This window comes from Falco naumanni, chromosome 4 (genome assembly GCF_017639655.2).
Source record: "Falco naumanni isolate bFalNau1 chromosome 4, bFalNau1.pat, whole genome shotgun sequence".
NCBI classification, from domain to species: domain Eukaryota; kingdom Metazoa; phylum Chordata; class Aves; order Falconiformes; family Falconidae; genus Falco; species Falco naumanni.
The window spans coordinates 105,066,145-105,084,987 of NC_054057.1; the positions used below are offsets into that span (position 1 = coordinate 105,066,145).

The 18,843-nt window shown below is 46.6% G+C and overlaps 2 protein-coding genes across 2 annotated transcripts in view; both read right to left on the reverse strand.

Annotated features, from left to right (window-relative positions):
• Window positions 1-2,349: 2,349 nt before the first annotated feature.
• On the reverse strand, window positions 2,350-3,467 carry BRK1 (BRICK1 subunit of SCAR/WAVE actin nucleating complex). Its single transcript, XM_040589038.1, has 3 exons — window positions 3,305-3,467; window positions 3,140-3,222; window positions 2,350-3,056 (listed from the first exon to the last, which is right to left on the reverse strand). The coding sequence occupies exons 1-3, from the start codon at window positions 3,420-3,422 to the stop codon at window positions 3,030-3,032; spliced, it is 228 nt and encodes a 75-aa protein (XP_040444972.1). The 5' UTR covers window positions 3,423-3,467; the 3' UTR covers window positions 2,350-3,029.
• Window positions 3,468-3,549: 82 nt separating this feature from the next.
• The window catches only part of FANCD2 (FA complementation group D2), a 53,549-nt gene continuing 38,255 nt past the window's right edge, over window positions 3,550-18,843 (reverse strand). The window contains exons 33-44 of the mRNA XM_040592258.1: window positions 17,724-17,837; window positions 17,060-17,187; window positions 14,938-15,037; window positions 12,413-12,535; window positions 11,491-11,584; window positions 10,867-10,938; window positions 9,269-9,307; window positions 8,567-8,641; window positions 7,367-7,441; window positions 4,305-4,451; window positions 3,700-3,783; window positions 3,550-3,618 (exon numbers count right to left, since the gene is read on the reverse strand). Coding sequence (XP_040448192.1) covers window positions 3,550-3,618; window positions 3,700-3,783; window positions 4,305-4,451; window positions 7,367-7,441; window positions 8,567-8,641; window positions 9,269-9,307; window positions 10,867-10,938; window positions 11,491-11,584; window positions 12,413-12,535; window positions 14,938-15,037; window positions 17,060-17,187; window positions 17,724-17,837 — 1,120 coding nt within the window. The remainder of the gene's footprint in view (window positions 3,619-3,699; window positions 3,784-4,304; window positions 4,452-7,366; window positions 7,442-8,566; window positions 8,642-9,268; window positions 9,308-10,866; window positions 10,939-11,490; window positions 11,585-12,412; window positions 12,536-14,937; window positions 15,038-17,059; window positions 17,188-17,723; window positions 17,838-18,843) is intronic.

Here is an 18,843-nt window from a genome sequence, read left to right on the forward strand (position 1 = left end):
CTCTTGGTGAGACAACTACTCAAGGTGACTTCCACTGCTGTCCATGCCTTGGCACCAGGATGCAAACAGACACCATCTTCTGGGATCTTTAAGGAAGATTCCAGCTTTGCAAAGTTATTAGGGACAAAGCACAGCTCTCAATAACTCAGCTGTGTCCTGACACATTCCTCTCTCAGCATCACCTCAGGTCACTAAATTATTATCACGTTCAATCACCTGCAACGTAGAGGGGATGAAGGCAGATTCGACTTTAAAGCAGTTTCCTAAAGTCAAGGCTCTGCAAGTAGTAGGCACCTAGAGAGCCCAAAGGTTATTTACTAGAAGCTAGAATTATTTGAGTAGTCCAATCCATTCATCTTAAAACATGTGCTTTGGACGAGACACGACCACCTTTATGGGGTATGCAAAGCTTGAATTCAAGCTCTCTCTCATGCTGACACCAGAAAAATAGTGATGCCGATATAGTTACCACCTCGCCTCCCGCCCGAGATCAAAACTCAGTACTACCACTCATTCCCAAACCTTGGAACTGTTACATGGCAACTGCAAAATTGCTCTGGCCACTCCATGAGGCCTGGCTGTGTCCAGCAGGAAGGGAGCACTGAAAGGCCGTTTACCGCTTGTGAGGGCAAACCTTTTTCAACCTACAGATGTGATTCAGGCTCTAATGAATCTGCTCCATTCTGGCACCTTCATAGGAGGCCTCAAACAGCTTGCTTTCTAGCTCAGGCTCTGGGAACAGGTCTCAGATCACCAAAAGATCTCAGAGCTGCAAGGGTGCCTGAGCACCCAGCTCTCCCAGGACAAGGGGAATGCATAACTCAGTACATTGTCATCTCCTGCTACATTAAATGTGTGTGTGTGGCGGGGGGGGGGGGGGGGGGGGGGGGGGGGGGGACAGCACTGCTAACGCGGCATGTAAATCAGTCTCCTGCTTTAGAATACACAAATCCACTCCAGAAAAGTTTAATGTGGGTTCCTGGGGCATCATATTCTTAAAAAGACACAGTACAACAAAAAAAGGCAAGCAGAATTCCTCAGTCTTTAAAACAATCAAAAATATCAAAGATCCATCTACCACAGGGCTGCAGACCACAGCACTGCTGGAAGAAGCAGCATCAGCCTGAGGACCAGAAGGCTTCTCCACCTCCCAGAGATGGTGGTGTGGTTTATCCTGGAATCAGCGGCACCCAAACCAGAGAGCCTAGTACTGCAGAGCCTAGGGAACTACTGAGACTTCCTGAAAGGGAAACACAAAGGGCAGAACTCCGTATCGGAGCAAGCTACCTGGCATCCCTGCTGGGAGATGAACCAGACAGGCTGATCCCACAGCGCCCAAGCTCTGTGCCAGCACGTGTGCCGGGAGGAGCGGTACCCTCCAGAAGACAGATTCCTACACTGAAACTGCTTTGGCCACACAGACTGTGGGGCAACACCTGCTCCTGTAAGAAACCCTGGAGACAGAGGGCAAATGGGTAACTGTTGTAACGGTGTGTGAGAAGATCCAAGAAGGAATCAGAAGAGGCACACCACACTGCTAGCTGGGAACGGGATCAAGGAAATGATCTTAAGTGAATAGGTCAGCCTGGTACAGCCCCAGTCACAAACATGTCTGTGGTACCCTCTGCCTCCCATTCAGTCTTTGGGTGAAGAACCTTAGGATAATTTAGGCTGGGACTTCTGGTGGTCTCTACCTCAGCCCCACTCCCCCCAAAGCAGGGCTAACTTCAAAGTCAGACCAAGTTGTTCAGGGCCTTGTCCAGACAAGTATCGAGTTATCTCAGAGGATGGAGATGTCAGGACTCCATTCTAGCACACCCAGAATAAGCAGTGTATGGGCTATGGGTGTACTTTTGACATTCCTGGGCCACAGAGCAACTTTCTCCGAGTAGAGATAGGTGCTTTCCCTCTACCTACCAATCTTGTACACCAGCACTATTTCTCATAATTTAATATCGTCCCTGAGCAAAAGTGCAATGATCCCTGGCTGCTCCACTCTAAGTTCTGCAAGGTTGCTACAGCACTTATTTCTGCTGAGACTATACGCCAGCAGCAGCCAGGCCTCCCAGATGTGCAGTCCAACCCGACAGTAAAGCATAACTGGCTAGGTGAGCTGAGGGAAAGGCTGGAGGAACACTTATTCAAACAATGGAAAACACAGAGCTTTTTATGGAGAACAAAACTGTGAGCTTTGAGGACCTACGTTGAGGACCAACCAGCCAGCCTCAAAAATATAAAGAACAACATCAGGTTACCCAGGTGCCCAACAAACACTGCAGACGTTACGCTGCCATCGTGAAAAAGAGAGCTTTCAGTTAAGAGTAACATACAAAGACATTTAAAGCCTGCTGGGAAGCAAGACCTTTACTGACACGAGCTCCATGGACTCCCCAACAAACACTAAATATGAGCAGCGAGTCTGCGGCTCTAGATGCCCACTGAGATAGAGGAGGGGCAAGAAGGGAAGAGAGATTGCCTTCTCCTTGCCTCCCCAGAGAGGAGGATAAGCACCTCTTCCCAGGTGCCAGCAAAGGGCACCCTCCTGCGGCAGGTGCACCACATCAGGCGAGCCTGCTGTCCCCACGTAGCCCGGACAGCACGCACACGTGAAGGCTGAGACACCCTCCAAACCATCGCGATCATCGGATTTTCTGCTGTGACCCCAGCAGGAGCACAAAGCACCTTGGAGGCTGGTCAGGTGCCTCCCGGTGCCGACAGCAGCCAGGCCTGCAGCCCCTGGAGTGCGCCCCCTCCCATCATAACCCCCATGTGTGGGGAGGAGCGAGGGCCCGGCCGCTGCGGCTCAGGCGGGTGGAAGGGCAGGCTCTGACATCCAAGCCGGTGGCGGGGAGCCGGGCATCCCGCGGCGCAGCCCCAGGCAGGCAGGCAGAGAGCAAGCAGGGCAGGAGCACAGCGGTTTATTGGCAACACAAGCAGAGGCGGCGGCGGCGGCGGCGGCGGCAGGCCCCGAGCAGGGTGCGGGGCGGCGGTGCTCCGGCGGGGCGGCGGGGCCCGGGGCCGGCCCTGGCCTACGTCAGCGTCTCGCCCTTGGTGACCTGCCGGGAAGAGGAAAGGCCTCAGGCAGGGCCGGCCCCGGGCCCGCCGCCGCCCGCCCCCCGCCCCCGCCCCCGCTGCTCACCCGGGCCTCGATGTACTCGATCCTGCGCTCCAGCGCCGTCAGCTTCTCGTTCAGCGTGGCCAGCCGCGACCGGCACGACATGTCTGCGGGGAGGCGGCAGTGAGAGACCGCGGCCCGCCGCCCCGGCCCGCCGCTAACCCCCCCCGCCTCCCCCGCCGCCCTCACCGAAGGAGTTGAGGAAGTCCGCGATCTTCTTGATGGAGCTGGTGATCACCTCGATGTACTCGCGATTGGCCCAGTCCTGGTGGATCTCCCGCTGCACCGGGTCTTCCTGCACCGACATGGCCGCCCCCGCCGCCGCCGCCCCGGCGCGCACCGCGCCTGCGCGTGGCCACGCCCCCTCCGCGCGCCGCGGGGCGGGGCCGGGCCGCCGCCGCCTCAGGCCCCTCCCGCCGCCGCCGCCCGGCCCCTCAGGGCGCCGCCGCGTCCTCTTCGCTGCTGCCCGCGCCGCTGCCGTCCGCGCCGCTGCCGCTCGGCTCCTGCGGGGACGCGGCCGTCAGGGCAGGGCTCCCCCCGCCCCAGCCGGGGCTCCGCCCGCCCCGCCCCCGCCCGGCGGGTACCTCGGCAGCGCTGTCTGCGGAGTCCTCCTCCTCCTCCTCCCCCGAGTGCCGCCCCTCGGAGGCCTGGGACAGGATTTCTTCTCCCTGAGCCGAACGCGAGAGCAGCGCTGAGTGTACGCGGAGCGGGCAGAGCGGCTGGGGCAGAACGCCAGGCAGCAGCGCGTCCTGCCCATCTCGGAGAGCTTTTGGGTACAAGGCAGGTTTTAACGGCCTACTGCTAACTGCAGGCGAAGAAAACGGCCGGACCTGAGCTTTTGGGTACAAGGCAGGTTTTAACGGCCTACTGCTAACTGCAGGCGAAGAAAACGGCCGGACCTGGCTTCTGCTAAAGCCACACACAGAGAGCGCATGAAGGGGTGCTCGGGCCACCTTGCCCCTGCGCCCAGCCCGTTACAAACAATAAAAGCCGAGGCTGGGGAGAGAGCCTCGCTGCCCTTAACCCTGAAATGAAACGCTCTGCTGCACTGGACGTCACTGCAATACAGGCATATTGAATCCGGCCTTTTAGCTCTACTCGCGCACCGGGGTGGTTACAGTTGTCCTGGAAAGGACGAAGCTCATCTTGCCCAGATTTTAATTGCCCCAGGCAGGACAGCGATACTCACCTGAAGATCCCGGTTTTTAAGGATGCCCACCCAGAAGGCCTCCTGGCAGTGGTTGAACGCCAGCATTGCCTTCACTCGGTACACAAATTGCTCCAGTGACTTCTTCAGCAGAGGCACGTGGTTGGTCAGTCCAATGTCCTGGTGAATCTAAATATGAGACAAGACAACATGACAACATAGACAGGTTCTTGCCTGAGCACTCTGGCTATTTAAAAAGCCATTGGCTACACAGGTGGGAGGGATGGGACACGATCCCCACAAAGCTTGCCCAGATTATGTCATTTCATGGCCAAATTCTCTTACAGCTTTTGTTAAAAAAAGTGATATTCAGATAAGCATTTTGTCTAAGGCAGCAAAATGATCCCTTGCAACAATCCAAACAGCCATATCTACTCTGGATAAAAACAGGAGCCTCATCTTTTCCTGTGAACAGTAGAGAGAGGCTAGTAACTCCTCAAGTCACATGAATTCTGCTGACCCGTGGGAAATGATTTTGAGAATATGCTTTTCCTTTGCTCCTTCATCTCAGCAACAGACTAGTGTCACTTGCTCTGTTCTCCAAGAATATGACGCAGCTCTTCACACACAGATCTTGCGCTGCTGCCATCTTGCTCATGGCAGCCACGCAGCCTGCTCGCACAGGACTTTCTGGAAGCTGCATTGCTGCTGGTGGTGTGTGCAGCTGATAATGTCTGAGTAAGTCTGACTCACCTACAAGCTAGTGCTGGTGAAAAAGCGGAGTTGTCTGTAGAGGTCAGCAATGGATAATCACACCATTCCAGTCCAAAGCAAAAAGCAATGCTACAAGTGGCCAGAATGCAAAGCTACCTACCTAGGAAGGGAGGCGCCCACTTGCTGATAGCCACAACCTGTGAATGAATGCTGCAGGGAGTTTCATGCCAGGAAATTGCTGAATTACCAAGCGCGGAGAAGAAAGAATGAGAAAGGTATTGAAGAAGCCACTGCAATGACAATCCTTTCTTGCTCAGTGTCTGATGCAATTCCTTTACACTAGCTACATGGAATGTGTCTGCACTATAAACTTCAAAGCTACTTGTCCAGACAAATCAGCAATGGCTTTTGGTGAACTGGGACAGGAGGGAACAGATGGAGTTGCTGTAAGCAAAAACCAACTGAGGAAGGGCAGCTATGCCAGGTATTATATGAGATTTAGCTCAAGGTAAGCATCTCTTCCTGCTAGGCTTGGATCTGCTGTACAGAACAGTCATTGCTAAACCAGAAAACCTGCCAAGAGCCATAAACAATTATTCTGTGCGTAAGTATTTTCCTCTTTCATGAGGATACTTTATAACCTTCTTTCATTAAGATGCTCTCATTAGCTATACTCTGAAATCAAATCAGCTTCATTTCTTGGAAGAGTTCAGCATACCTGGGAAGAGGGACAGGGGAACAGGGAACTGAATACTAACAGCAATCTGTTCTCTAGCCCATGTAACAGGCAGGACCCAGCAATTATCAGCATGAACCAGAACCAAATCAGGGAAACCTCACTAATGACACAGTCAACAATCACAGTACTCCCTGGGTCTTGGAACCTGCCCAACTGTCTGCAGGCAATTTGGACTCAACTAAGTACTGTGACATTTGCAGAGGTCTCCAGAAACCTTATGTCCAGCATTAGATATGTAAACAGAAGAGAGGCTTGGTGTGAAAGAGTAAATGACAAATACTTAGGAAATTATAGGCAAAGCTGATCACTATTGTCTGCTGCATGATGCTCTTTAAAGACACTTATATTGAGGGAGAGTAGCAAATCTTAGGTAATACTGCATGGTACGTCAGTTTTATATTAAAGTAAAATCAAGACTGATTTAACAATTGTTGTCAACTCCTCTTCAAACAGGTATGGAGCATTCATCGTATACATTTATTTGCCTAGATTCACCTGCTGCCTTCTCATTCTTGCAAAAATGATTTGGCACAGAGACCTAACCAGACTGCAACAGATACAAGAGCAGTGGTAAAACACAGGTGTTGGCTAATAGCAGTTACAGGCTCTAATAGGGACCATGGGACACAGCACTTGAAAATACTAGTCAAGTGCAAAGACAAACAAGACATCACAAGCTGCAGTGATGTTATCCCATTTACAAGGTGAATTGTGACTTTAAAGTGCACATGAGGATTTCAATTTCAAACACGAGAAGGACTTTTTAGCACCTCCAGGGTTTGTGCCAACTTCCAATTCTCTCCTATGCTGATAGCAGCAATGGCATCTTCTGATCTCTAGCTAGGCTTTTATGTCCTGATCCCAACTCTGGACTAAACTGGTAGCAAATCCAGCTTAGGGAGCCATGCTAACAGCTGGCTTTCTCCCTTCAACTACTTTGGCAAAGCTCCCTTCTCAGACAGGTGTTCTTGAACCTCTTAGGAGTCAGGAACAAAGCAGCACACATGAAGTTCTTTCCGTCTTCTTCCATGTGACTCTCTTACAACAAGCACTGGCTCCCCACGCTGTAAGCAGTGTTAATCCTCTCCTTCCTTCCTTCCTGACCTAAGTCTTCTACAGAGAGACTGGCAGACTGGTTGCACGTTACCACCTTCCTCCCTCTCTTTAGCCTCTTCCCTATCAACATAATACCAAAAAGGCACCGCAAGAGCACTTTGAGTAAGGTTTTCCCCTTGTCTGCCTCCTGTTGCTGATTCTTCTCACTTGCAAGGCTGCTGATCTTTGCCAAAACTTCTCTCCCGTATCATCAGTCTGGCATCTGTACCTTATGCAAGAGGTCTCCAAGGTCTTAGCTTGTGTCCTCAGAAACACCCTCTTACAGATGCCAGCAACCAAAGATGTTCAATAAACCTCTGTCCTAAAAAACCAGGTATGCTAACCTGATCTGACATCCAAATAAGCCAATTCCAGATCAAAGATTTCAACTCTGGGCCATTAACCAAGGCTATTTCTCCTCCTCTCAGAGTTTTTGCTTGTACAGACACTGCTGGAAGCCTGCAGGTAGAACCTGCCTACGCCCTAGAAAAGGAGTGGAAGGGAAATAAATCATTCTTAGGACAGGAGTTTGTGCTGCAATTAGAACTTATCTTACCTTGGAATGACCACACATGTGATGAAGTTGTCTGGTACTCAGCTGCAAGTTTTTCAGCAAACTCTGCACATCATCCTGCAATAAGTAGACCAGCAAATCATTCTCAAAGGATTTTTCCATAAGGAAACAGTATTAGTCTTAGCAGTCCTTTCAAAGGGCTATGGGATAGAGATATGATGCACATATGCAGGAAACATCAGACAAACAGGATTAAGCCATAGGAGACTTGCACTGTGCATCTAAGTAACTTGTAAAGTTACTGGTAAAGCATAACCACATGTCACAAGGCCAAGCACTCTGAACTGAAACTGACTTTGAATCAGTTTAATGATTATCAGTGGAAGTGGCACGATTAAAAGCAAGACAATCTTGTCACACCTGGCCTTGAGTATAACCTTCTGAACTAGGGGGAAAAGTATAAATAGAGGAATAGAGGAAACCTCCTGAATCGAGGAAAAGCATAAAACATACTGCTAGACTTGGTATTTGAAATGCATCCAGCATGAACTCTGGGTATCAGTCCTCTCTATTGAGCAAATTACATAGCACTTTCTATTGTCCAGTGGCAATGACTAGATATCTGACAACCTCATTCCCTCAAACATCCGTGAGAGCAGATCTTACATTTGTAGTAGAAAAGAGCTCTATTAGAGAAACAAGTTGTGAAGACTAAGCCAAAGCATGAGTCTCACTGGCAAAGCTGGATTGCCTCACAACAAAGCAGGGGGAATAAGTGAACTGTTCTTGCTTGTCATATAGCACAGCAAGGTTGGCCTGTCCGTCTGCACTCATGCATGTTGTCCTGCTCAAAGCTCCATGAATTATTGCAAAGGCACCAATGTAACTGTCCATCTGGACCACAAGCTGTCAGCAATCTGACTGCTCACATGAGCTTCCTACTCTATGAGTGACACCTTTGCGGTAATAACTTTCAAAGGAGATGGAGGCTGAAAGGGCTTCCTTTGCTAACAGTGAAGCCATCTAACCACAAGAGTGATGGCAAGTTGGGAAACGAGCGATCTGTTTGCTGAGAGCACATGGGACAGGCAAGTAAACAGGGCAGAGCACAGCTGGAGACATTATGTGTGTTTGTGATGAAGTGTCATGCCAATGTGTGACCAGAGACAGGAATCTCCTTCTAACAAACATCAGTCATGCTTCCCAACTGATTCCAGACAGTTCTGTCTCCAAAAGGCTTACCCTGTGCTTTTTAAAGCTGTAGTCCAGGAGAGGCATGGCAAGCTTCAGAAATGCTTCTACAAAGAGACGGCCATACTATAAAAGAATGATAAATAAATCAGAAGGCAGATTTAAATTCCTTTTCAAAGAAGCATCACAAAGTCAGATAAGATAACGATAATTCTTTCGAGAATAACCTAGCGACTGTTCTCAGTAGTAAGACTAAATTCATGTGAAGGCTGTAGTGGAATATAGAGGATGAGTAAAGGGTCCCACTTTAATCACTGCGAAGAGGCTAGAAGGGCAAGGTCTCATCACTGTACACATCCCTGGTTTTATTTACTAGCAAATTGGGAATAAAACTGAACTAAACACAAAACGTTAGAATCACTGCACATATATATGAATCCTAGCCAGAAAAGTCAGAGTTGCAGAGGGACATATCTTTCCGGGCTCCAAGGGAGGCCTGTCTGCTGTGATGTTTCATCTCATTTGGGGTACCATGGAAAAGGAGAGAGGGGAAAGGGTGTAAAATCAGTAATGCCAACTGCAGTAAGTTTGTTGTGGTCGAACCATATGATTAGTGGAAGACAGTCAAAAGTATGAGAAACAGTATCTGCTTCTTCCAGAGAATTCAGTAAACACTCTACTCCGCTGGAGGCAGCGATCCAAGAAAACTGGTACTTACACTGCTCTATTCAATTGTTTTGAATTCTTGCTTACCTTCAGGCAAATGCTGAGTACAGGCCTGCTGTCAAACACCTGCTTGGGCAAGAGGAAAAAAGAGAGCCAGATCAATCCACAAGTCTAAAGGAAATAATGTGAGAACAGCAGCCAATTAAAACCAGCCCTTCATTACACACCCTTCGTTAAAGCATGAAATCTGTTCTAAGGCAACATCCATTTTCAGATTTCAACAGAGAACACCACATGAGCGTGTGAAATATAGTGGCTGTCAGGTGGAAGTACTTGGCAGGATGGCTATCTGGTGATCTAAGATGCAGCTTTTGCAGATGGCACAGAATTATCTCAATGAGTCTGAAGTTCTTAATAGTTTGGGACCTGAGACCCAAGTCCAGCTGATAGGCAAGTAACCACATAATGGATGAAGCAAAACTGAGATGTGCACAATAATATATTTTGGAGGAAATAATGAAACTACTACGTTAATGGTGCCAGCTGTCAAAAGACACAAGGTGTCACTGCACAGGTGACACACAGCTGTGATCCAACAGCAAAAAAAGAAATGGAACAGATAGTCTCAGCTGTCTTGAAGGCTTTCTTCTGATAGACATTTGCGTACATATTTTTGCCAGTGACCAATTCTATAACTAATTACTGAATGTTTTAACTAGCATAGCACACAGACTTGAGTGAGAGCTGTGAAGGTAACCTCGTGCTGCTATAGACTGCAAAACAGAACTAGCTGGTCCAGCTCTACCCTTTATGCTCTCAAAAGGTGTCTGGAGCACAGGTAGGGCTCCAGTGAATGCTGCTGTATAGAAGAATCCAGCTCGAGTCACCAGAGCTCATAAGCTGAACTTGAAAAAGCTGGACTTACTGATCATTACATCAGATATGACAAAAGCAAACAGTAATGATCAACCTAAGCAAAGAGAAAAATGCAGCTGTACCTCTTGCCTTTTGCCCAAAACATCACTACAATCAGTGACACTGAATGTACCAGCTCCAAAAACTGATGAAAGTGAGTATCTCATCCAGTGGGGCTGGCCTCTGGAGTTCATCACCACAGGATAACATGAATTGTCAGCAGGATTCAAAGGAAGACTGTATGTTACCATAAAGAGTAAGTAAATCTGAGGGCTATCAGATAAGCTCTGAATATGCAAGCTACAGACAGAAATTCAAGGCTTCTTGGATTGCCTGCCTTCAGCTAAGTACATCAGAACATTTCCTTCTGTCAGACGTTATTCCAGATCTATCTGAAGGGTTTCTCCCATCTGCTTTCTTCCACAGCTGGCAGTGGACTCTGTCAGACACAAAACACTGCACCAGGAAACTAGGGTGTTCATTCAGTCCTTTTTTCTGCACTTGCTAACGTCATCCTGTCTTTGTGAAGACTTTTTTTTTGTGAGGGAACTACATCATTAAGATGTGCAGGCTGTAAGCATTAAGTAGTATTGAAGTGAAAGGTAAATGGAAGCCCTTGCACACAGGTCATAACTGGCTTTATTTACCACCTCCAGGTTGTTCCACCAGCCAGCCATACTTCACGTTTTTCCCTTATGCTCATGAACGTGGGTACACTGGGCTTTGCTGGGAATCTGAAGGTAAAGCCAGAAAAACCACCAGAACCTCACCTTAACCAAGTTAATGAGGATATGGAAATTCCGCACAGCAATGTTCCACTGCAGCAGCTTCTCCAGTTGCACCTAACGGATGCAAGGGGACAATAACTCAAGATGGTTTATCTCCTCTCACCTAGCTGGATGCTCTCTCAGTGTTTGCTGTACCCAAAGAACTGTTTGGAACAAAACTTCCCCACAGGCAGATTTATCACAGCAAACCACTTAATGGCAGTTCCAGCCTGATCAGTGCCCGCATGGCTTAAAACGCTAAGAGTTAACACCCTTCCTTGCTCTCAGAGCAGCTCTCGATTGCAAAATAATTTTGTGCTCCCACACAGGTGTGCAGACCAACTGCACAGCTTAGCATTTTGCCAATTACTACCCATTTTCTGGTTATAGTTTCTGCTGGATTTACTGGATTTTTGTTATGGTACAAACACGAAAAAAAGGATGCCGCTTATACGTTACCATACACATATATGTATAGCAGTATTAGCTGATGAATGAAGCTGTCTGACTGCATTTCCTATACAAAGTTCAGAAGTAGATTCCTTTCCAATTTATACATCTTTACTGTACTGTACAGTTTAACTTATGTCTTCCTCCCCTCAGAGTTCAGTGCATCTATTTTCCTACCTCACTTGAGTCTGATGGTTTCCCAGCTGGGATGCTTTTCACTGAACTCTCTAGCTGAGCCATCATTACTCTGAAAAAAACCGGGAACGTCTGCCTGTGGAGAAAGTGAGAGTAAAACTAAAAGCTGACTCTGAGCATCCAGATAGGCTTCTTGCTTCTTGTCCACAGAACAATGTGGACAGCTTGAAGGTTACCCTGCTGGGCATCTTTCTCAACAGGAAATCACAGGAGATCGACCCTAGGACTCACAAGCATGTATAGCCCAGCCCCATCGCTCGGACAGATGGAGAATCCTGGGAAGTCACTGCCACTTCCCCAGTATGAACCACACATAAGACACCACCAACTTCTTTGTAGCTCTGGGGATGCACAGTGAAAGGTTTGCAGCTTTCAGGACGATTTTGGTAGTTCCAAAGTGCAGAAACTTTGGCCATCCCTGCATAAACCATTCTTCCAAATTCCCTTGGTAGCAGCAGCATCATCTTGAATCCATGCTCCCAAAACTCCTGTGCTAGGAGCAGAAACGCCCTGAGTGTGCTTTTGCACACTGCATACCAGCCAGGACTGCCTACAGCCACCCCAGGCCTCAGAGGCTGACTTTTGGAGCGCTTTATACCACCACAGCAGCACAGAAAGAGGTAACATACCTGACGATGGACAGCAGTTCATTCTCCAGTTAAAATGGCTTATAAATAATAAACTCAACATCGTGTTAATGCACAAGGACATTCCACCCTGACGTAAAGCTAGCCATTTACTAACCCGTTGTGTACTTCCAAAAAAGTGTTTACCAATGCCCAGAGCAGTCCACAGCAGTACTAACATGAAACCATAGGCCACAAAATAAGAAAATTGAATACTAAAAAGCAGAAATTGCCATTATGCATCTCATGAAATTCAAAGTTTCTATTGATGTAATTACCTGCTTAGTGTAGGATAAGTAGAAGAACATCCATCTTTGGCAGAGTTAATCAGTTCAGGAACACCGACACTGGAGATTTCTTCTATAGCTTTCAAGATGTTATCTGCATGCTCCAGGTAGACACTAAATCCAAAACCAGCTTAGCTCATCAGAAAACGTTATGCAGAGTAACACATCAAGTTCTTGAAACACTGCCCTACCTGCAACATGTGGCCTAAAACTGTCAAGCTCATTCTTATGCCAAAGGCAATCATAGGATTACGATTAGGAAATCCAAAGCAATACTTAGAACTGTCACAGTAACGTCATTAAAAGCTACCATGACCTGAAACATACCTGGATTTAATATTTCCTCATTCTTGTATTTAGGAAGGACAGGCTGGGAAGAAGAGGAGCCGGAGTTGCCCTTTTATGTGAGAGAACAGCTGGCATGCACGGAGCTCTGCCTGAGGATGCGTGATAAGCCAACTGAGAGCTTATGGGTAAGGATGAAAGAGCCAACCAGTATGGGGGACATCATAGCATGACATCGTAGCAGGTGTCTGCTATAGGCCATCTGGATCAGGAACAACAAGTAAATGAAGCCTTCTACAGACAGTTGGAAGTACCCCATGTTTGCAGGCCCCAGTTCTCATGGGGGACTAACCATCATGATACCTTCTGGAAGGACAACACTGGAGGGCATAAACAATCCAGGAGGTTCCTGGAGAGCATCAATGGCAACTTCCCGAGAGAAGTGATAGAGGAGCTGATGAGGAAAGGTGCTCTGCCAGACCTCACAACTAAAAACAAGGAAGGTCTCTTTGGGCATGGGAATGTTGAAGGCAGCCTTAGCTGCAGTGACCACGAGATGATGGAGCTCAGGATCTTGAGAGGAGAAAGCAGGATAAACAGCAAGATCATAACCCTGGACTTAAGGAGGGCAGACTTTGGCCTCTTCATGGATCTTCTCGCCATGGGGCAGGGGCCCACAGGGAAGGTCCAAGAAAGCTGGTTGATATTTAAGGATTACCTCCTCCAACCTCAAGAACAGCCCAACCCAAAGAGCAGTAAGTCAAACAAAAATGCCAGGAGGCCTGCATGGATGAAGATGCAGTTCCTAGCAAAACACACAAAGGGAGTATACAGAAGGTAGCAGCAGAGATGGGTAACCTGAGAGGAATATAGAGACTGTCCAGACTTGCAGAGATGTGGTTAGGAAAGCCAAAGTCCTTGGGGAGTTGAATCTCTTGAATGTGGGGAGGGATGTCAAGGGCAGCAAGAAGGGTTTCTTTTTCTACATGAGTAGCAAAGAGAAGGCTAGGGAAAGTGTGGGTTCACTGGTGAACGGGGCAGGGGCCCAAAGACACAGGACATGGAAAAGGCTGAGGAAAAGGTTAAGGGACTGAACGCCTTCATTACTTCAGTCTTTACTAGCAAAACTGGCCTCCAGAAATCCCATGCCTCAGAGCAGGGTAAGTTTGGAGCAAGGAAGACTTTGTGGAAGAGGATCAGGTTAGAAAACAGCTCAGCAAACAGGACATACCTAAGTCCATAGGCCCTGAGTGCTGAGGGAGGTGGCTGATGTCATTGTGAGGGGAGTTTCAGTTATCTTTGAATGATCATGGTGATTGGGAAAGGTGTCTGGGGGCTGGAGGAAAGCAAACATCACTCCTGTCTTCAGGAAGGGCAGGAGAAATGACCCAGGGAACTACAGGCCAGTCAGCCACACCTTGATCATTGGGAAGGCGGTAGAACAACTAACCTGGAAACCATCTCCAGGAACCTGAAGAACAAAAAGGTGGTTGGGAGTAGTCAGCATGGATTCACCAAGGGGAAGCCAAGTCTGAGCAGCCTGGTAAGCTTCAATGAAACTACTGGCTTGTAGATGAGGGGAGAGTAGTGGATATTGCCTACCTTGACTTGTAAGGCTTTCAACACTGTTTCCTGTAAGATCCTCACAGAGCAGCTGCTGAAGTAGGGGCTGGATAAGCAGACAGGGAGGTGGATTGAAAACTGGCTGAACAGCCAAGCTTAGAGGGTTGTGCCCAGCATGGTCCCGGGCAACCTGCTCTAGGCCACCTGCCAGAGCAGGAACATTGGAACAAGGTGACCTCCAGAGGTCCCTTCCAACCTTAACCATCCTGTGATTCTGTGACTGCATTTCACCTAATACTCAGTCCTGCTCTCCTTTACTTTAGTGAGAGCTGATTTGCTTTCAGTTTAATGAAAAAAACCCCACAACAACCAGACACTTTGGTCCATATCCACAGTTATATGTGTATGTACACATGCATATGTGTATAGATGTGTTGATGTATACTGACAGGCTATGGTCTAGCAAATATGAGGTCCAAACATGCTTCTATGGCCAATGGCTAACAGAATTCTTCCTATCACTCATGTTCAATGCTGTAGAAACAGTGCTTTAGGCCAAACTGTGTAAGTACGAGGGTTATGACTGAAAGGGGTCATTCCCCCGCAGCGACAGTAATTATTAGAACACGAGTGTCTCCGCATGCTGGAGACAATGGCTTGAGCCTTACCAGAGCAGAGTATGCAGTGCACTGTTGAACTGGCTGCCCTTCTCTCTGTCTCCACTGGGCTTCACCCACGACTGGCAGAGGAACTGCTTTGCTAGTGAAGCTGTAAAAGACAAGGGATAACTTATTGAAGGAAGAAACCGAGAAAATTTCCTTCTTCCATATAAAGGCAGTTTGTCCAAATGGGTTTTTTGAAGATCACAACATTGCTACCTCTCCACATGCCTGAACTTTAGTAAGTCAGAAACACGTTTGTCCTAAAAAGCAGTAAGGCCACAAGAACATGCATTGTGACAACAAAATACATGCACACATCCAGTGTGCTTCTAGATCTGCTGAACAGGATGAATACCTGTTCACAGCAGAACAGTGATCCATCTCTGGCCATTTCTCCCTGACAAACTTATGTTAAGCCTTATTTGTTCAGTAGCTTCTACAGTGTGCCCACTGTCTGTTTTTAATTAGGCAATATGCAACCCATAGGGCATGCATTTCTAGAAATGAAATTCCAATAACAAGTGACTTGACTTTTTGGCCACAGTGCTATAATAATAAAAAATGTGAACAGGCAAGTTTATATTTTACCAGTTTCTTAAAACTGCTAACAAACCTACTTGTCTCTTGCAGAAATGTTTAAAACTAGGAAATTATTAGTTAAAATTTTGCCCCAGCCACACTCAGAAGGCAATTCTCCCAACGTGGGACTGTTTAAACAGCAAAATAATCTAGAAGTAGGGAACTTATAATCCTGACTGGCTATGGGGATCTCAGAAGGACAAATTCTAGAGGTGTCTTAGTACAAGATAAGGCTGAGAGGTGACCTTCTGGAGTCTTTATTCCAGTGTGTGACAAAGTGGAAACCAACTAGTTTGCCTGTATATTCCCTGCAAGAGTGTCTACGCCTTATCTGCTTGAATGCTGTTCCTCTTACAGAATGGGTCCTAATGCATGAGAAAAGCTCTCTTAATTGAAAACATCTGTTGCATGGGGTTAAGAATATATAGGTTTCCCTCTCTCTGCCCTGAAGTAACAGCTATATTTGCAGTTCACTTCCATAGTTTTTGGAAATAAGCTGTCACAGACATCTGTACTTGCACTAGGAAGCTACATGGGATTCAGTCTATGATCACCTCCATAATCAGTGATTTAACTAGTACCAAAATTGAACAGCAGCCTTGTTGTCCCATAAGCAGGTCCATTACTCCGTGCACGGCACCAGTTCACACACCAAGTCAAGGTACTCCTATCTTTTATTCTAGTTTGTGCAAAGTAGGGAGCTAGGTGGTAATCCACAAAAACTAGCTCTCCGACTGAGAAAACTTTACACTATTTATACATTTTAGCAAACAAAGAAGTCAGTCTTCATTAGTTACAAGTTATTACAACATTCCTTCATTATTTAGTATTCAGTTCCCTATTGGTTAAGTAATTTTATCACATCTTATGTTAATTAGCTCCCAGGCTCAGTTCTTACTTTCTTTGGAGTCAGAGGGTTTCATGGTTGCGATCTCCCTCTGCTGGAATTACCTCTCCTCTAGTTTTGCTGACTTTCTGATGAGTTCAAAATTATCTTTCCCCTAGTTTTATTGAGCTCATTTTGTATGGTGAGCCTCCAGTCAGCTCATCTTATCCTGTGGGAGCGTTTTCTTTTGAAATTCCTTTTTGCTTGTAACCTTGAAGTTCTTTTAAACAAAAGCACTTGACAAAGCACTGAACAGGACATACAAAAATGCTTGTAGCCGGAATTAAATATTAACTACCCATTTGTTCTAATTGTTTTAAAATTAAACTACTAATGATACATTCAATTTTATTAATCATTTGATATCAGGCTTGTTCTTAGAACTCTTAAAAGCTGTGAGGCTTTGTTTTTAAAAACACCAGCTAAGAGAGCTGGAGTCTGCCTTCCTGCATGTGACTGAGGCACAGCAAAACAGCAAAGAGGTTCCAATATATTTACTGCTGTTCCTTTTACTAACAGCTAGGACTGTTTACCCAGTCAGATTACTAGGATACCAAAGGAAATCTCTCCCTCAAAAGATGCACTCCTGAGATAGAACCCAAGATTTACAGGCAAAGGACAGCACAAAGACTGATCTGAAATTAGAGGTTCTTCACACGTTACCCATTTTCTCTTTCTTCCAGCCAGCCATTGGTTTCTCAGCAATAGCAATCAGGAGCTGAGTGAGGATGAATGCACAGTAGAAGCTGGGAACACTCTGCTGGAAATTCAGTAGGTAGTGAAAACTCTCACTGGGGATGACAGGAAAGGGAAAAGGTAAAAACAATGAGGACAGAGAAATCGCCTAGAAACACATCAATAAAAAGGAAGTATTAGATCCTAGCCTACTATTTTGCCTGTGACAGTGCCCTTCTGAAGAAGGGGTAGTCAACCACTAGTAGATAAAAATACAGTCACTGAGAAAGTTTTCTCAAGCCCCAGTTACTCTAAGTCTAGCAACTTCTTTATATACTGCTTTTGCCTAGTTCCTCTAAGCATTTTAACCACCTGAAACATATTAATTCCTTCTGTGAATCCTACTCATCTTCTCATCTCAAATAGCATACAAGCAAATGAGATCCATAGATTAATGCATATTTTTTAATCCAGTAGCTCCTTTTCATTAGGTTTGACTGCTCTGCTGTTCAATTAAATACAAAGCTCTGTTTGAAGCTAGCGTGGTCTCCGTGAGAGCTCCCAAACACACATTAACCCGTAATGCCCACAGAAAACAGGGGAAACGGCTAGAAATTCATCCCTTTCAGAGCTTGGGAAATACTGATTCTACCTTATCAGCTCCTCAAGAAGAAGAAACTCTGTCTCTCCTGGCTTTAGCCTCTCTGCAAGGACCTGGAGAGCTGACCTTAGCAAGTCAGTATTTTCCTGCCGAGAAAAACCATTCCTGAAGGGAGGGGAAAAAAGAAAAATCCAGTTCATCATCAGACTAGAAGGAAGAGAGGTATCAGATGCAAAAGCATATTTGGGCATATTTTTTGCAACAAGAAAAATACAGAGGTTGGATATGCAAGAAGACCCCCGCAATATGAATGTTACAAGGGCACACAAAAACCTGAAAACTAAATGGGAATGGAAAACCTTCTGCACACACAATTATTAACTTTTCAGTCAGACTGTACACCTTGCTTGGTGGGGACAGGCCATTTCACATAAGTGGAGGTCCATATATACTACAACCATGCTATGCAGACCTGAAAAGAAGAGGATGTGTAATGACAGTTGCTGTGCAAATGCAGTGATGGTGGCTGGTAACCTCTTGAACAACAGGTAGGAAGGAACCTAACAGGGAGGTAAACTAGAGATCTTCATCAATTCTTTGTACTACCAGTGTCTGCGAAATCATTCAGTGAGGACAGGCATTCTGGAAATCCTCAAATGTATCCACATTCTAGACTGAACACGTGAACTCGATAATGGTAACGCTCAAGTGCACCTTTAACACGCAAGTTAATTAACTATTGGTAGCATAAGAGGGCTTGACTAAACATATGTGAAAAGAGTTGTACTTTAGTTGTTGGACTGTTGGACTAAAGTGGCTGGACAGCTGACCCCAATATACAGCTGCCTGACCCAAGCAAAACAGAATTATGTTAGAGTCTATCCAAACCAAACAGCAAAACTGATCTTGAGCTGCCTGTGGTTACAAAGCAGATGAGGTTCTTTGGTTTACAATATAGACAGACTCAGGAACAACCAACATTCATACTGACTGATGAGAAAATGACAAATCTGGGAATAGTCAGAAGTGGACCAGGGTCCCTGAGGATCCAGTAGTGGCCAATGGGAGAGGCAAACCTCAGACCTCAAACACTTTTTGCACAGTTACTACTGTGTTTGAAGTACAACAAAGATAAAACACTTTCCACACACAGATCTAAATTAGGGTTCAG